This window comes from Podarcis filfolensis (assembly GCF_964270895.1).
Source record: "Podarcis filfolensis genome assembly, chromosome: 3".
NCBI classification, from domain to species: domain Eukaryota; kingdom Metazoa; phylum Chordata; class Lepidosauria; order Squamata; family Lacertidae; genus Podarcis; species Podarcis filfolensis.
In genome coordinates, this window is record NC_139606.1 from 48,872,355 (window position 1) to 48,885,646 (window position 13,292).

The following is a 13,292-nucleotide window of genomic DNA, read 5'->3' on the forward strand; positions in this document are numbered from 1 at the left end:
GACCTTTTTCGCCTGTTCTTTAGAATCATTCTGACTCCTGTGAAAACTGCTGTGCAGCGTGCAGCTCAAGTGTATTTTCTTCCAGAGTAATATTGATATAAAATGAATACAAGCACAATTTGTTTTCAGACCACAGCATGCACAACAAACCTTTGTTTGTGTGTGATCCCCATTCATTATATGTTCTTCTTTCTCTGCTCTTTCTCATTCAAATGTCCCTGCGATCAATAGTATATATGATAGTTTGGCACCATCTCAGCGAGTTCTTGCAGATGGATATAAAATTCTATTTTTATTACCACTGGGTCCTGGAAGTGTTTGAATGATAGATTTACAGAAGTCCCCAGGCAAATTGAAATAAGCCTTGAATTGTATCTCAGCAGGGATACTAGGTTATCCTTATTCAGAATAAATGTTCCTCTTTTTATCCCACATATACCACTAATCCTCCTTGGGGGCAGAAGCTACAGATGCCAGTCAGCTCAACTTTAGAAAGGTCTGCAGTGTCAATCTTGTACTCAATCCCTGTCCCAGAGCTGGAGTTGTACTTAGGTGCAAAGTTGATATTAGCACATGAGAGAAGAAGCTTGTCATCTCTTCTTGCCGATTGCTTTCTGGAGTTGAGTTCGCTGAAAAGGAATTGATAATACAGCACTTTCATTTTTATTTATTTTCTGCATTTCTGTTGTCACCCCAAGGCTGAGTTCTGCTCATGGTACAGAAAACACACACATACACACCTTAAAATACAGTATAGAATAATAAACACTACAACAGATTTACACTCAGCTAGGATCTTGACATTTGTGTTTTTAACATGAGAAGATCCAGAATGAAATATCCTTCTCATTTTCATTTATTCTGATAAAACCGTGGTCATCAACAATTTGGGGGGCATATTTGGAATTTTGAGGAAGGGCACCACAAAATGAATGCCACCAATGGTATGGCCTAACATAAAATGGTTGCTACCTCCAAAATAGCAGAAAAAGAAACTTTAACAGCTGTTAAAGTTAGACAGAAATTCAATGGTAGACAGAAATTCAACAGGTTAAGCCTTTTGTAGCATGGAAATATAATTATGTGAAGATGCACAGGATGCACCTGTTTGCTGCTTTATTTCACTTATTTTGCTGCCTGCCAGTGATGTGGAGTAGTCAGCAGTCATCTATTCATATACTTTTTAAAAAATGTGTGTTTTGGGGTGGGGGAGGAAGTGCAGGGATCACCTGTCACTCATCTTGCTGCCTGCTGGCCACATGGTACAGTCACCATGCAGCTTCTCTTAAGCAGCTTCTTCAAATTTGAAAGAAATGTCAGAATCCTCCTCTTGCTGCTGGGTTTATTTCATTGCCTGCTGGCACGTACAGCAGGCAGCCACTTGAGAGGGGCGTCAGTGGAATATGGGGTGGAGGATATGGTAACCCTTTCTTGTCCGGCTGTATGCCATATAGCAGGGATTCTTAAAAAAAAAAAAGTGATATGCTCAGTGCAGATGCATCTTGCTATTATCTCCGTTGTCCTTATCATTACCCTTTCCCCCGATTGTTCAAAAATTGTTGCAGGAGGGGGCGCACTTTCAAGGCATTCTTATTACCATCTCATTTCCTCCCTTACTGACTCACAGCCGGGATTTTCCCCAAGTTGTTTAATAATAATAATAATAATAATAATTTATTATTTGTACCCCGCCCATCTGGCTGGGTTTCCCCAGCCACTCTGGGCGGCTTCCATAGAAACCAAAAATACACTAAAATATCACAGATTAAAAACTTCCCTGTTTGGGGAGGGGGGAACACAGTGCCAAGACAGAAACATTATTATCTCCTCAGACACCCTTAATTTCCAAAAGCTTGGAGAAGTCATTCATCCTCAAAGATCATACTAGTCTGGGCAAGTATTGTACAACTGCTACTCTAGTGAGTTGTCTTTTCTGTGTTTTTACCTTGTATTTCTATTCTTTTCTATTTCATATAGTAAAAAACAACAGCTTGCCATGCCTTTTTATTTGTGTCTATGACTGGATGTAGTGATTTAAAATTACTACTACATTACTCCATCCATGCACAAATATTTCCCTCCTGTCTTACTATTATTATCACATATTTAAACTTTTAATAGATAGTTGCTCAAGTCAACTTGCAATGGTCTGAGCCTCTTCCTTCATTATTTTCCACCCTTTCCTCTGTAACGATGTACTTATTAAATAGCTTGCTATCTTGCTGTGAATTTCCGTCTGGGGTTTTTAGGTACTTTACACATTGCTGTTGTTATTAAAATGAAAGGTAATATGTACGCAAGCTATTAGATTACCAACTTCCAGAGAGCCTTTAAAAGTTGAAGAGTTCTTTTCACTTCAAAACTGAGAATTAAGTCTTTGCTTTGCAGCATTCTAGTATAATAGTGATGGGATCATCTGTATGAAGACTTTCACCTTAATTTGTGTAATATTATCACATTAGATGTTGTGAAGATCTCAAACACATTGAACTGCTGTGGTTTAAAGTTGCATGGTGACAACTAAATTGAATACTATTTGTATATATCTTGGATTAGCTATAAGGTTTCATCAGCAATTAATTTACAAGGAAAACACTTTTTATTTACTCTTTGGCACATGAAAGATAGTTTTTACCATTACAGTGATCGGTTTGGTTAATTTTTCTTAGCCTGCAACACTGTTTTATTATGTTAGATTTCAACTGCTATATTTTCCACATTTGGTGATTGCCATCCCCATGTGATAACCTGTCATATGATACCTTATCTGTCTCAAATGGAGGCTTTTCAATATGCAAAAGTCATATCTGTCAACAGTAAGTGAAGTGGAATCACCATATGATGTGATTTTGTGAATCCTGTTGGTCTGGGGGCACTATCCTGTACAATGTTGAATTCATATCACTGTACTCTGAGCTTTGGATTCTGATGACCAACTGTTGACATTCTTTGAAAATATAGCCAACAAATAATAAACTAAAGGTAAAGGTACCCCTGCCTGTACGGGCCAGTCTTGACAGACTCTAGGGTTGTGCACTCATCTCACTCTAGAGGCCTGGAGCCAGCGCTGTCCGCACACTTCCGGGTCACGTGGCCAGCGTGACAAAGCTGCTCTGGCGAGCCAGAGCAGCACACGGAAATGCCGTTTACCTTCTCGCTAGTAAGCGGTCCCTATTTATCTACTTGCACCCGGGGGTGCTTTCGAACTGCTAGGTTGGCAGGCGCTGGGACCAAGCAACGGGAGCGCACCCCGCCGCGGGGATTCGAACCGCCAACCATGTGATCGACAAGTCCTAGGCACTGAGGTTTTACCCACAGCGCCACCCACGTCCCAATAATAAACTACTACGGAGGAAAAATTCATAATCAAAATAACATTTTCTGCTTCCCAGAGTATTTTCTCCTTTGTCAGTGTTTAGGGCAATGGAATTAGCCATCAAACTGTTTTTTTTAAAAAATTGGAATATTTATTCTGAATATTTAAGCCTGATGAGGAAAGATATTTTCATACAGAAAAGTTTTTTCTATTATGCATATATTTGTCTTCATTTCCTTCCCTCGAGGAATCATGCAGACTGTCGTCCTGTCAGAATGCAAAAGGTTTATAACAAAGACACTTTAGTTTCACAAGATGATATTTCTTAGGGACTTTTGGCTGAAGCCACACTAGCTAAAGCAATTTGATCCTGGTATATGAAATGCAGATTTATAGTAGAGCTGTGTGCTGCCTGGTCCAACAAAGATCCTGCATCAGCCTGTGTTTCTTAATCTGTGATCCATTGAAATTATTACCATTCTCTTCAAATAAATTCTCTTCTTTATTGAACACTTTCTCTCTATTGTGCTTATGAATCTTGCTATTTCTGTTTCAGAAATCAAGAATAGCCACATATGAAAAAATGTGGGCCTTTATGAATAGCAGGAGGCAGTCGGTGCTTGTCAAAAGTAACGAAGAAGGTATCCAGCGTGTGCTCACCTCTGATTATGCCTTCCTAATGGAGTCAACTACCATTGAGTTTGTTACACAGCGGAACTGTAACCTGACACAGATTGGTGGCCTCATAGACTCCAAAGGTTATGGTGTCGGAACGCCTATGGGTAGGTTGCATGCCTTTCTTCTCTTTTCGTTAAATTGCAAGTGCAGCAATAGCACAATTTCCTCCCTTTGCTGGGTATTAGCTGGGTTACAACAGCACCATGTGCTATTATTAATGTATCCATATTTAATATATAATGTAATATATAAAAAGTATATAAGCACTTTACAAAAGGAAACAAACTAAATTAAAGAAGCTAAAACACAGAAGTGCCATATAATACAATAAATATTTTACTAGTAATGTACTTTAATCACTTCTTAAGAGAGGGAAAGCCTGTTGAAACCCATGAATCTTCAGCTGCCATTTGGTGCTTCCCATACTACAAAGAAGCGAGTTTTTGAAGGTTAGTGCTATTAAGAGAAGACCTGCTTGAGTTTTACTTTTTTATATAGGTGTGTGATCATGTTGAACATTACTGGGATGATATATATGAAGAGCTGTAAACACTCAAATTATAATTACTTTTTTCCATCAGTATGGGTGTGGTATATGTTATTGGCACAAGATTTCTCTTGCCATTGTAATCTAGGAAAGTCTGTGGTTGCCTGTAAAATTCAAGGCCCATTCTAGGGAGGTCTGTGTTTTTCTGAAGCGAATACGGTATTTTCCTTGAAAAGGGAACTCTCATCAAAGGTTACTGTAGATCAGGGATGGAAAACTGGTAGCCCTCCAAGTGTTTTTGAACTCCATCAGCCCTTGCCAGCATGGCTACTAGTTGGTGATGGTGGAAGTTGTAACCCGACAGCACTTGGAGGGCCACAGATTCCCCAACCCTGCTATTCCCACTGGTGTGATAATGAATGAGTTCCTGGTCAGTCGTGTGGCATGTTTGGATTGAGGGAGTACCTTGCTGGAGTACCAGGCAGTGATGTACCTCTCTGGTGGAATATCTAAACTCATGGCTGGATAGCATCCAGACTAGTCCAGTTGTTTTATTGGAACACCTGTGTGCAAGCTGATCCACACCAGCATACATGGTGTTCAATGAATGGTCATTTAATAACCATAGACAGAGCAGGGATCCCAAACTTTTTTGGACACATTTGGTAACCTGAGAAACTATGGATCCCCACCATAAAATGATTATCTTTGGGGGGAAGGGCTTTCCTTGTCACAAAATGGTTCTTATGGGAGACATGTCTTGTCAAAAGGTAAAAATAAATTTTCAAGAAACTGTATGAGCTAGAGATTGGGTCTGAGCTCCAAATATCAGATCTTTTATTTGCCCTTGCAAAGCACAACAAAATAACCTCCTTCAACTAAGATGCTTAGAGAAACATATCCACCTGCAAAGACCACTCAAAGCCACTCATCAGTCCCAAATAAAAAAGGGAAATTCCAACTTCAAAAGTCAGAAACAGGTAAAGCTGTGTCTTTAATGTACAATGTACTCTTGATCTGCCCATTAAAATAAAATTAACAGTAAAGCTAAAGCCTTTTCCATTTCTATTCCCACCCCATTATATAAACAAACAAATAACAAACATTAGCTGCTCTTAGCTTGCGGGAATGATCATGATCTTCTGGCACCTATGCACAATTGTGTGCCAAAATAAATTTCCATGCATATGTTGCTAACTGTTTTTTTTTTAATATAAATTTTTTATTAATTTTCCAACATATATTAAGACACAATACAACTGACAATACATAAACAAACAAACATATAAACACGTATAATTTCATAACCTCTTTTTCTTAAACCTTATTTCAACGACTTCCCCATACCTCCCTTTTCTGCATCCCTGTTTTAAACTTTTCCAGCAACCCCTAATTTCAATTACTTATAATTCACTTTCTTTAATCCTTTTTCTCTTATCCAATTATTTGTCACTGCAATTCTGTTTTACATTACCCATGACATTTTAGCACTCATTAATTTTACAACAGTTCTTAAGATAAACTTTAAATTTCTTCCAATCTTCTTCCACCGTCTCTTTTCCTTGGTCACGGATTCTGCCAGTCATCTCGGCCAGTCCCATATAGTCTATCACCTTCGTCTGCCACTCTTCCAGCGTGGGTAGTTCTTGTGTCTTCCAATACTTTGCTAAAAGAACTCTTGCTGCTCATATGTTGCTAACTGTTATACAAATTTGATAACTCAATGAGGGAGAATTTTATTTTCAGATACATAGCCCTTGCTGTTAAAATAGCAGGTGCAATTAAGCAGTGTTATAATAGAGGTGAATTTAGGGCTCCCAATAGGAAAGCCAGCCATCAACGTCCCAGAACATGTAAAAATCTTTTGATATTAAAAGATAAATTATTCCCAACAATTCATTTTATTAGAAATGTTTGCCTTAAATGTTGGAAATAGATAATTTGTTGCTAACTTCTGAATGAAATATTGAATATATTATTCAATGCATTTGAGTAATGGTTGCTATTTTCTTCACACACCTGTAGAATAGATGCACAGTGCAGGGATGGACTTTGGTAATATGGTGCCCTGAGCGAGGACAAAATTTGGTGACCCCCAAATATTTCTTAATTTTTCAACAATTCATTTAGGGACGCTTGCTTTTTAATAGATCTTCTCGGTAGGTACCCGCATAAATATAGGTACTGTTGTGGTTGCTATTTTGCACCCCTCAGCTCAGTGCCCTGTGCAGGAGAACTGCCTGCACCACCCTAAATCTGGTGCTGCACATTGGTGCACAGTGAATGACAGCCTGCTACATAAGTAAGTATTATTTTGTGAAGTAGCATGTAATAATGGAAGTGGCAAAATTTGTGACAAGGAGAAGTTCTGCAAGCACATTCCCTTCAGGTATCCAGGTCCCATGTATAGAATTATTCACTGGAATATTCAGAATTGAGAAAATAGATAGTGGGTGATGCAAGTGAGAAGTTAAATACTGTGTATACACATAAACATGTCTGCATATCAGTGCCTGGGATGTGCAAGTCAATAGGTAGCTATGGTAGGTAGAGGTGCCTGGAAAATACGGTATAAGGGAGATTTTGGCACATCATCTTCAGCGTTTCTGCCCCAGGTGGTCATTGGAAGTCCTTGTAACTATGAGTTTGCTTTTCTCCCCCTTTTCCTCCCAAGCTGTTTTCAGTTTGTGTCATGTATTTTTAGATGGTACATCTGAGAGCAATGATTGCTTTTAAAAAAAAGTAATCTAGAACCCACTGGGAGTCTTTTTTTGGCTGAATAAAAAAAAATGTGAATAAGTTTTGTCAAGACCATTCAAGGAAAAATAAGCAAGCAAGCTAGAGGGAAAGAAATTGCCAGAGTGCATAGAATAATAAAAAGCTGTGGTACATTTAGCTTCAGCTTGCACACTACAACTCACTCTACTTATCTAGGCTGATATGCCTAGATAGATAGAGAAATCTATGGATCTGTAAGAATGCCCAATGTGTATGTGGTTATGTCATTTGATTACAACCATAGTGTCTTTGGAGAAATCAAAATTACACATTGACTTTTCACACCAGCAACAGATCCACTTACTGTATAAGATGTGTCCAGTGTGACTAGGGATGAAATAAATAAATCCACCTAAGATTATAGTCAAACCAGTATATAAGCTATGTATGCCTGTCTATCTACCCCAGAATCTGTGGTACACATCACACAAAATGAAGACGACTTGAAATTTCATCGTGACAGATGTTTCATTCTGTGTTCAGTGGTTTGCCAGGAATATTGAGAGCGACCTCTCAGTATCACCCATATCAGCAAGCTGAATGGATGGATGAATGAATCTTTATTTGCATCAGCCATCGGCCATAGCAATAAAACAACAATACGATATACAAAGAATAGAAATAACAAGTCAGTTATATAAAATACATTTTAGGGTTTTGAATCAATAGTCAAACAGTGGATCTTATTCTAATTGCCCCAGCTAAGAACCTTGCAACCTTTGCTGTCACCTGCTCATCTTATCAGCAAGTTGCTGTTGGCGTCCATCTGTCTTGAGAAACAGTGGAGTGCACCTCCTGGGGTTAAGTCAAACCACTGTGTTTGCAGTACCCCCTGGGGCGCAAGTCCGGGCAGTGTAAATGGAGACCCTGGGCTGCCCAGACAAGCCCCCCCCCGCCTCACTAGTGTGGTCCAAAGGAAATACATGTGGCACCAGCCATGTACAAGGCCATCCAATTATCTTAGGGAGTCCACTTTGGATATGTGTAGGGTTTACTGCTTAGTCTTGTCTTCTCCCAAGATATCCCACAAGGCAGCCAAGGTTTAGGATCAACAAGTAGCCTGCAAAGATTTTGCATGTTTCATTTAAACTGTACAGACCTTCTAGGCTTTCCTAACTCCATGGAGGTACCTCAGGTACATAAATGCTACCGATTTTCCAGTTGCTTTGAGGGTCCTCCTCTAGAGGGGGTCCTCCTAGAACTTAAGGCCTTTTGGGGCTTTCTCTTCTGTTCTACCCCTTTGATGCTGATGCATACATTAGCAGCACTTTGTGAGCCAGCACACCATTGGATGAGTCTGAAGGGAACCCATTTGCACATAAGCTTTCCAACACAGGGACAGGAACCCTTGCCAATATTTCAGTTTTACAAAGCTGATTCCTGGACATCTTCCATTTGCTTTTGACACTCCCCCCCCCCCCCATAACTTGGTCAACAGCAATTCTGGATTCACTCCCCTGACTGTACCATGATTATGGAAAAAGTGCTTACAAGAAAAAGAACTAAAATGTAAGTAATTGTGGAAGATAGATAGGGTCTAAAATCTTTCTTCTCTTCCTTGTGGACAAACTCTTGCCTCTGTTAAGAATGTTGCTTCCATCTTGTTTCAAATAACGTTGTCAGAAAAGCTTCATGCTGTCAGGCCATCTAAAAGTTGTTCAGCATCTATCAGAAGAAAAAGAATATGAATAAATACACAGCCTTCCAGCAGAGTTACACTGGCTCAAACCCCTTGAAACCAACATACTCATGTAAGTTCAAAAGTTTAGACTAAAACCCCGAGGCTTTCACATCACTTGTGTCTGTCTAGAATTCAATTTTCACCATATTTTGTATGGTGATCTATGGAGGTTCTGTGATCAAGTGAAGGTCTCTGCTGTAGACCTCCACTTTACTTTTCTTTGTCCATTGTTTTATTATTCTTTTCCAGCTGTTGTTGTCAGTTTCCAGCTTAGTTGCTGTCATCTGTACCAGAGAGAGAGAGAGAGATAAACTTGATTGGACAGACAAAGAGGTTGGTCGGCTTCCTTGATTCAAGGAATCTTTTCTCTGGCAGACATTAAAGCATCTATTTTGGCAGCATTATTAGTATTGTTTGTGGGGATTTTTCTTTCCTTCTCTGTTGTCAGTCATCTGAGGAGCACATGATTAAAATGGCGTTTGGAATAAGCTCATTTTGAAGACCTGTCGTGTTCATATTATTTCATCGGACATAGCGTCTAGAAAGAGGGATCTCACACTCCATTCCCTTAAATTGAAGGCTTCGCCACAGAAAAAGGGGTTTCAGGCAATAATTAATGATCTGCTGCTTCATACCTCTGCTAGGAATATGACTTCATGAATTATTTATCCTTATCCAAGGCAGTAATGAATGCATTACAATGCTGCTGTTCTACCTTTGTGTGAGGAGTCCCTGCTTCAAGTAGGCTTTAAACTCACCGTGTAATTTTGTGTGATATTTAAATGCTATGCAATGGCCAATAATAAACTGTTTAGGTTACCCAGCCGGCATTACTTGTCTTTTACCTCCCGGGAGTGATTTCAAACTTCATGCTTTTGTGATACTGAATTGTGCAATGCTAGCTTTGCCTTTTCAAGAATTCATCCCATTATTTACCCAAGTACCCATCTTTCAAACTCTGCTCCAGATTTGCATCTTCATTTAGGCAGACTGATACTGCAAGGAAAGCAAGTGCCTTCCTTTTCTTGCTTCCTGTATGGTTCTTATTAGGAATATCTCATAAGCAGACATTTATATTAACTCTATAGCCAGTTTCTGCCTAAGTCCAAAGCTGTTGTGAAAGTCATCGCTGTTGTTGCTGTCACTGGAATTTCAGACAGCTGCTATATTTGAAATAGTAAAGGTAAAGGGACCCCTGACGATTAGGTCCAGTCGTGACCGACTCTGGAGTTGCGGCGCTCATCTCACTTTATTGGCTGAGGGAGCCGGCGTACAGCTTCCGGGTCATGTGGCCAGCCTAAGCTGCTTCTGGCAAACCAGAGCAGCACACGGAAACACCGTTTACCTTCCCGCCTGAGCGGTACCTATTTATCTACTTGCACTTTGACATGCTTTTGAACTGCTAGGTGGGCAGGAGCAGGGACCGAGCAACGGGAGCTCACCACGTCACGGGGATTCGAACTGCCAGCCTTCTGATCGGCAAGTCCTAGGCTCTGTGGTTTAACCCACAGTGCCACCCGCATCCCGTACTATTTTAAATAGTAGGTGCACACTAGTTCATCACCCCCACCCCTCAAAAAAGGAGGAAAGAGAGGACAGAAGATTTTGCTCAGCGATTGGTACCAGAGTTTCAAATAGCATCTGTGGTGATGATTGTACAATGAATTTCTACCATGCCCCATCTCTAGGAATCAAGGTTTACAAACACAAAATAGGAGACGTAGAATGACCAATTAAAATTATATTTATTATAAATGAATTAGAATTAATCCACCCCTCTGTGACACTAGTTGTTAACAGCTAGCTGAAACAAACAAACAAACAAACAAACAAACAAAGTCCAGAAAATACTGTGAAAACAGATCAGGATCAATGTTTCCAAATTGGTTTAAAAAAAGAACTTGGGTGCACTGTTGGACAATATGGCCGAAGTGAGATGGATGATAGACAAGTATAGCAGGTAGCCAGAATCTGAAATATATAAACCTCACAAACACTGTTGCATTAAACTCAACTGTCAGACCAGAAGTTTCCAGCAGAGCAACAAATTAACAAAAGAATGATCTGTATTTCTATGGAAACACCCAGACAAAAGGTATCATAAAAGGATTATTTTGAAAGCTATAGCCCATATTGCATTAGGATATTTTATATTTTTCTGCTTCTTAGCAGTTTTTCAGCAGTTGTAATAAAGGGATTAGGTATTTGCCAGCCTACTTTTCTCCTCTAATACATTCTCTATACATTTTTTTTAATACAAAATTCTCCTTTCCCTTACTGGGACCTAAAGTGCAGGTTATACTTTCCACCTACTAAGACATTCTTCATAATGCCTTAATAGCCAACACACACACACACACACACACTGCCAATGGAGGAATGGGGGGTGTTTGGGTGGAGATGAGCCCTAAAGACAACCCTGTTCTCTACCCTGCATGATGGCAATCATGTAGGATGGGCAAGAAGTGGGTAAAGGGACTTTTCTGTCTCTGAATACATCAGAGTGCACCAAGCAGAAATCAAATAACATAACTAGGCAGAGAACAAATAATATAACTAAGTATAAGCCTGCTTCCTGCAATCTTATGCTGAGGGTAAGGGTAAGGACAAATTTGATTTTGTTCGCATTTTGCTAAGAAACTGCCTGATTCTCACTTCTCGAACCCAAAGATTCTTGTTGTCCTGGCTTCTTTTAGGAGGATGGGCAGTATATACATTTAATAAAAGCTTTTTTAATAAAATGAACCAAAATACAGCTATCCTTTCAAATTCATACCCCTCCAAATTTTGCTTTTTTTTTTGCAGTGCACATTTGTGAGACAGTTGTGTACCAAAATGCATATATTAGGGGATTGTTTCATAAAATCCATATATGTCAGTGAGGATAACATTAAATGTATTACATTAGGAGAAATTACTTGCAATAATGTCTATATTAGTCAAAACTACAGCCAAAATGTTTATTAGGAGAAATTCACACTAAAACACTGAGACTAAATTTTCATGAGGGTTAAAAAATAAATAAATCGAAAATTGCTGTAGATAATTGGAAAACTGAATTTAAGATTGTAAAAAATGTGAAACGGAGAGAAGCTGAAAATGACAGATTCTTCCATCACTAGTTGATACATGTCTGTGGTATGAAAACAAACACAGTTTATCTGCAGAGTTCAAGTTTGTGTGTGCGCTTAAAGTGCATGTGGTAGTTGGCGATATCTATGAATTGTGCCAACGTGAAGAGAAACCGGGGAACAAATATTGCAACTTATTGCCGCACTGAGGAAACTAATTGTTACATGTGAACTGGGAAATATGGCAGATGAGCTGATTAGGGATCTTACTGAGCAAACTATACGCCTTGCAAAAAAGAATCGGGAGGGAAAAAATAATGAGGATACAGGAGGCACAGTTCAAGTGGCAGAAAAATGCAATGAAAAGGCACATAAATGCTTACAAAGAGAATATGTATGAAAAATCACAGACCCAGAAAACGCAAAGTACAAGAAAAGACGTGGTTTCATTGTGGATATACATAAACTAAACTACACAGGATGCCCTGCAATCACTAAGCTCAGTGCAATCACTGAAGAAAGACTGGGCATTTGACAGAGATATGCCAGAGCAGCTAATCCAGTCAAGACATAATTATTTACTGTCATGCAATTATGGTGACAGATGTTGCTGTTTTGAGTGTGAACAGAATCAGCTCCTCATATACTGAAGGGGGGGCGGGGATGACCTGCGCACAGTTAATATTTCTGCCACATCCTCAGACTGCAGGAGAAATGTTGGACTCAGCAATCTCCATCCTATTATTTTCAATCTACGTGTATTGCTTCGTACATTTGCAACTCACTTGGCAAACATTGCACTTGATAAGCTATTGAGACATCCCTGTCCATGGCCATCTGCTTGTAAATGTGACTTTTGTTTTGGTATACATGTATTTTCTGTACCTGCATTTGCAAAAGCACTCCTATAATGGAAACACTTTTATTTTTTTTGCATTCATCTTCAGGAGTAGTATATGGGCAGATAGCTTGCCCTCAGCTAATCACTACAGCACTTCAAACACCAGTTTCAGTTGTGACTAAGTACCATTTTAAGAAGAAACTTTGCTCCACACATTGATTTGTCAGTCTATGAAGTTAAAGTGAGACATGACATGACACCTATTATTAAAGAAGTGACTATTTCCAGTCAGAGTCCAGGACCACTGTATTAGAGAAGCTTAAGAACTTAGTACACAAAAGGACACTTTGGAAGAGAGTGACTCATCAGAATGGGTTTCCTCTATAATCATAGCAAAGAATGGAAGCATTCGCCTTTGGGTGGATTTCAGAGAGCCGAAT

The 13,292-nt window shown here is 39.3% G+C and overlaps 2 protein-coding genes across 4 annotated transcripts in view; one reads left to right on the top strand and one right to left on the bottom strand.

Annotated features, from left to right (window-relative positions):
• The window catches only part of GRIK2 (glutamate ionotropic receptor kainate type subunit 2), a 439,539-nt gene that overhangs the window by 396,198 nt on the left and 30,049 nt on the right, over positions 1–13,292 (top strand). For all 3 annotated transcript variants that reach the window (XM_083608278.1, XM_083608280.1, XM_083608279.1), the window contains exon 15: positions 3,873–4,098. In XM_083608278.1, the coding sequence (XP_083464404.1) occupies positions 3,873–4,098 (226 nt within the window). The remainder of the gene's footprint in view (positions 1–3,872; positions 4,099–13,292) is intronic.
• The window catches only part of LOC310760242 (uncharacterized protein), a 425,476-nt gene continuing 415,273 nt past the window's right edge, over positions 3,090–13,292 (bottom strand). The window contains exon 2 of the mRNA XM_083608448.1: positions 3,090–3,224. The gene's annotated coding sequence lies outside the window, so the exon portion shown is untranslated. The remainder of the gene's footprint in view (positions 3,225–13,292) is intronic.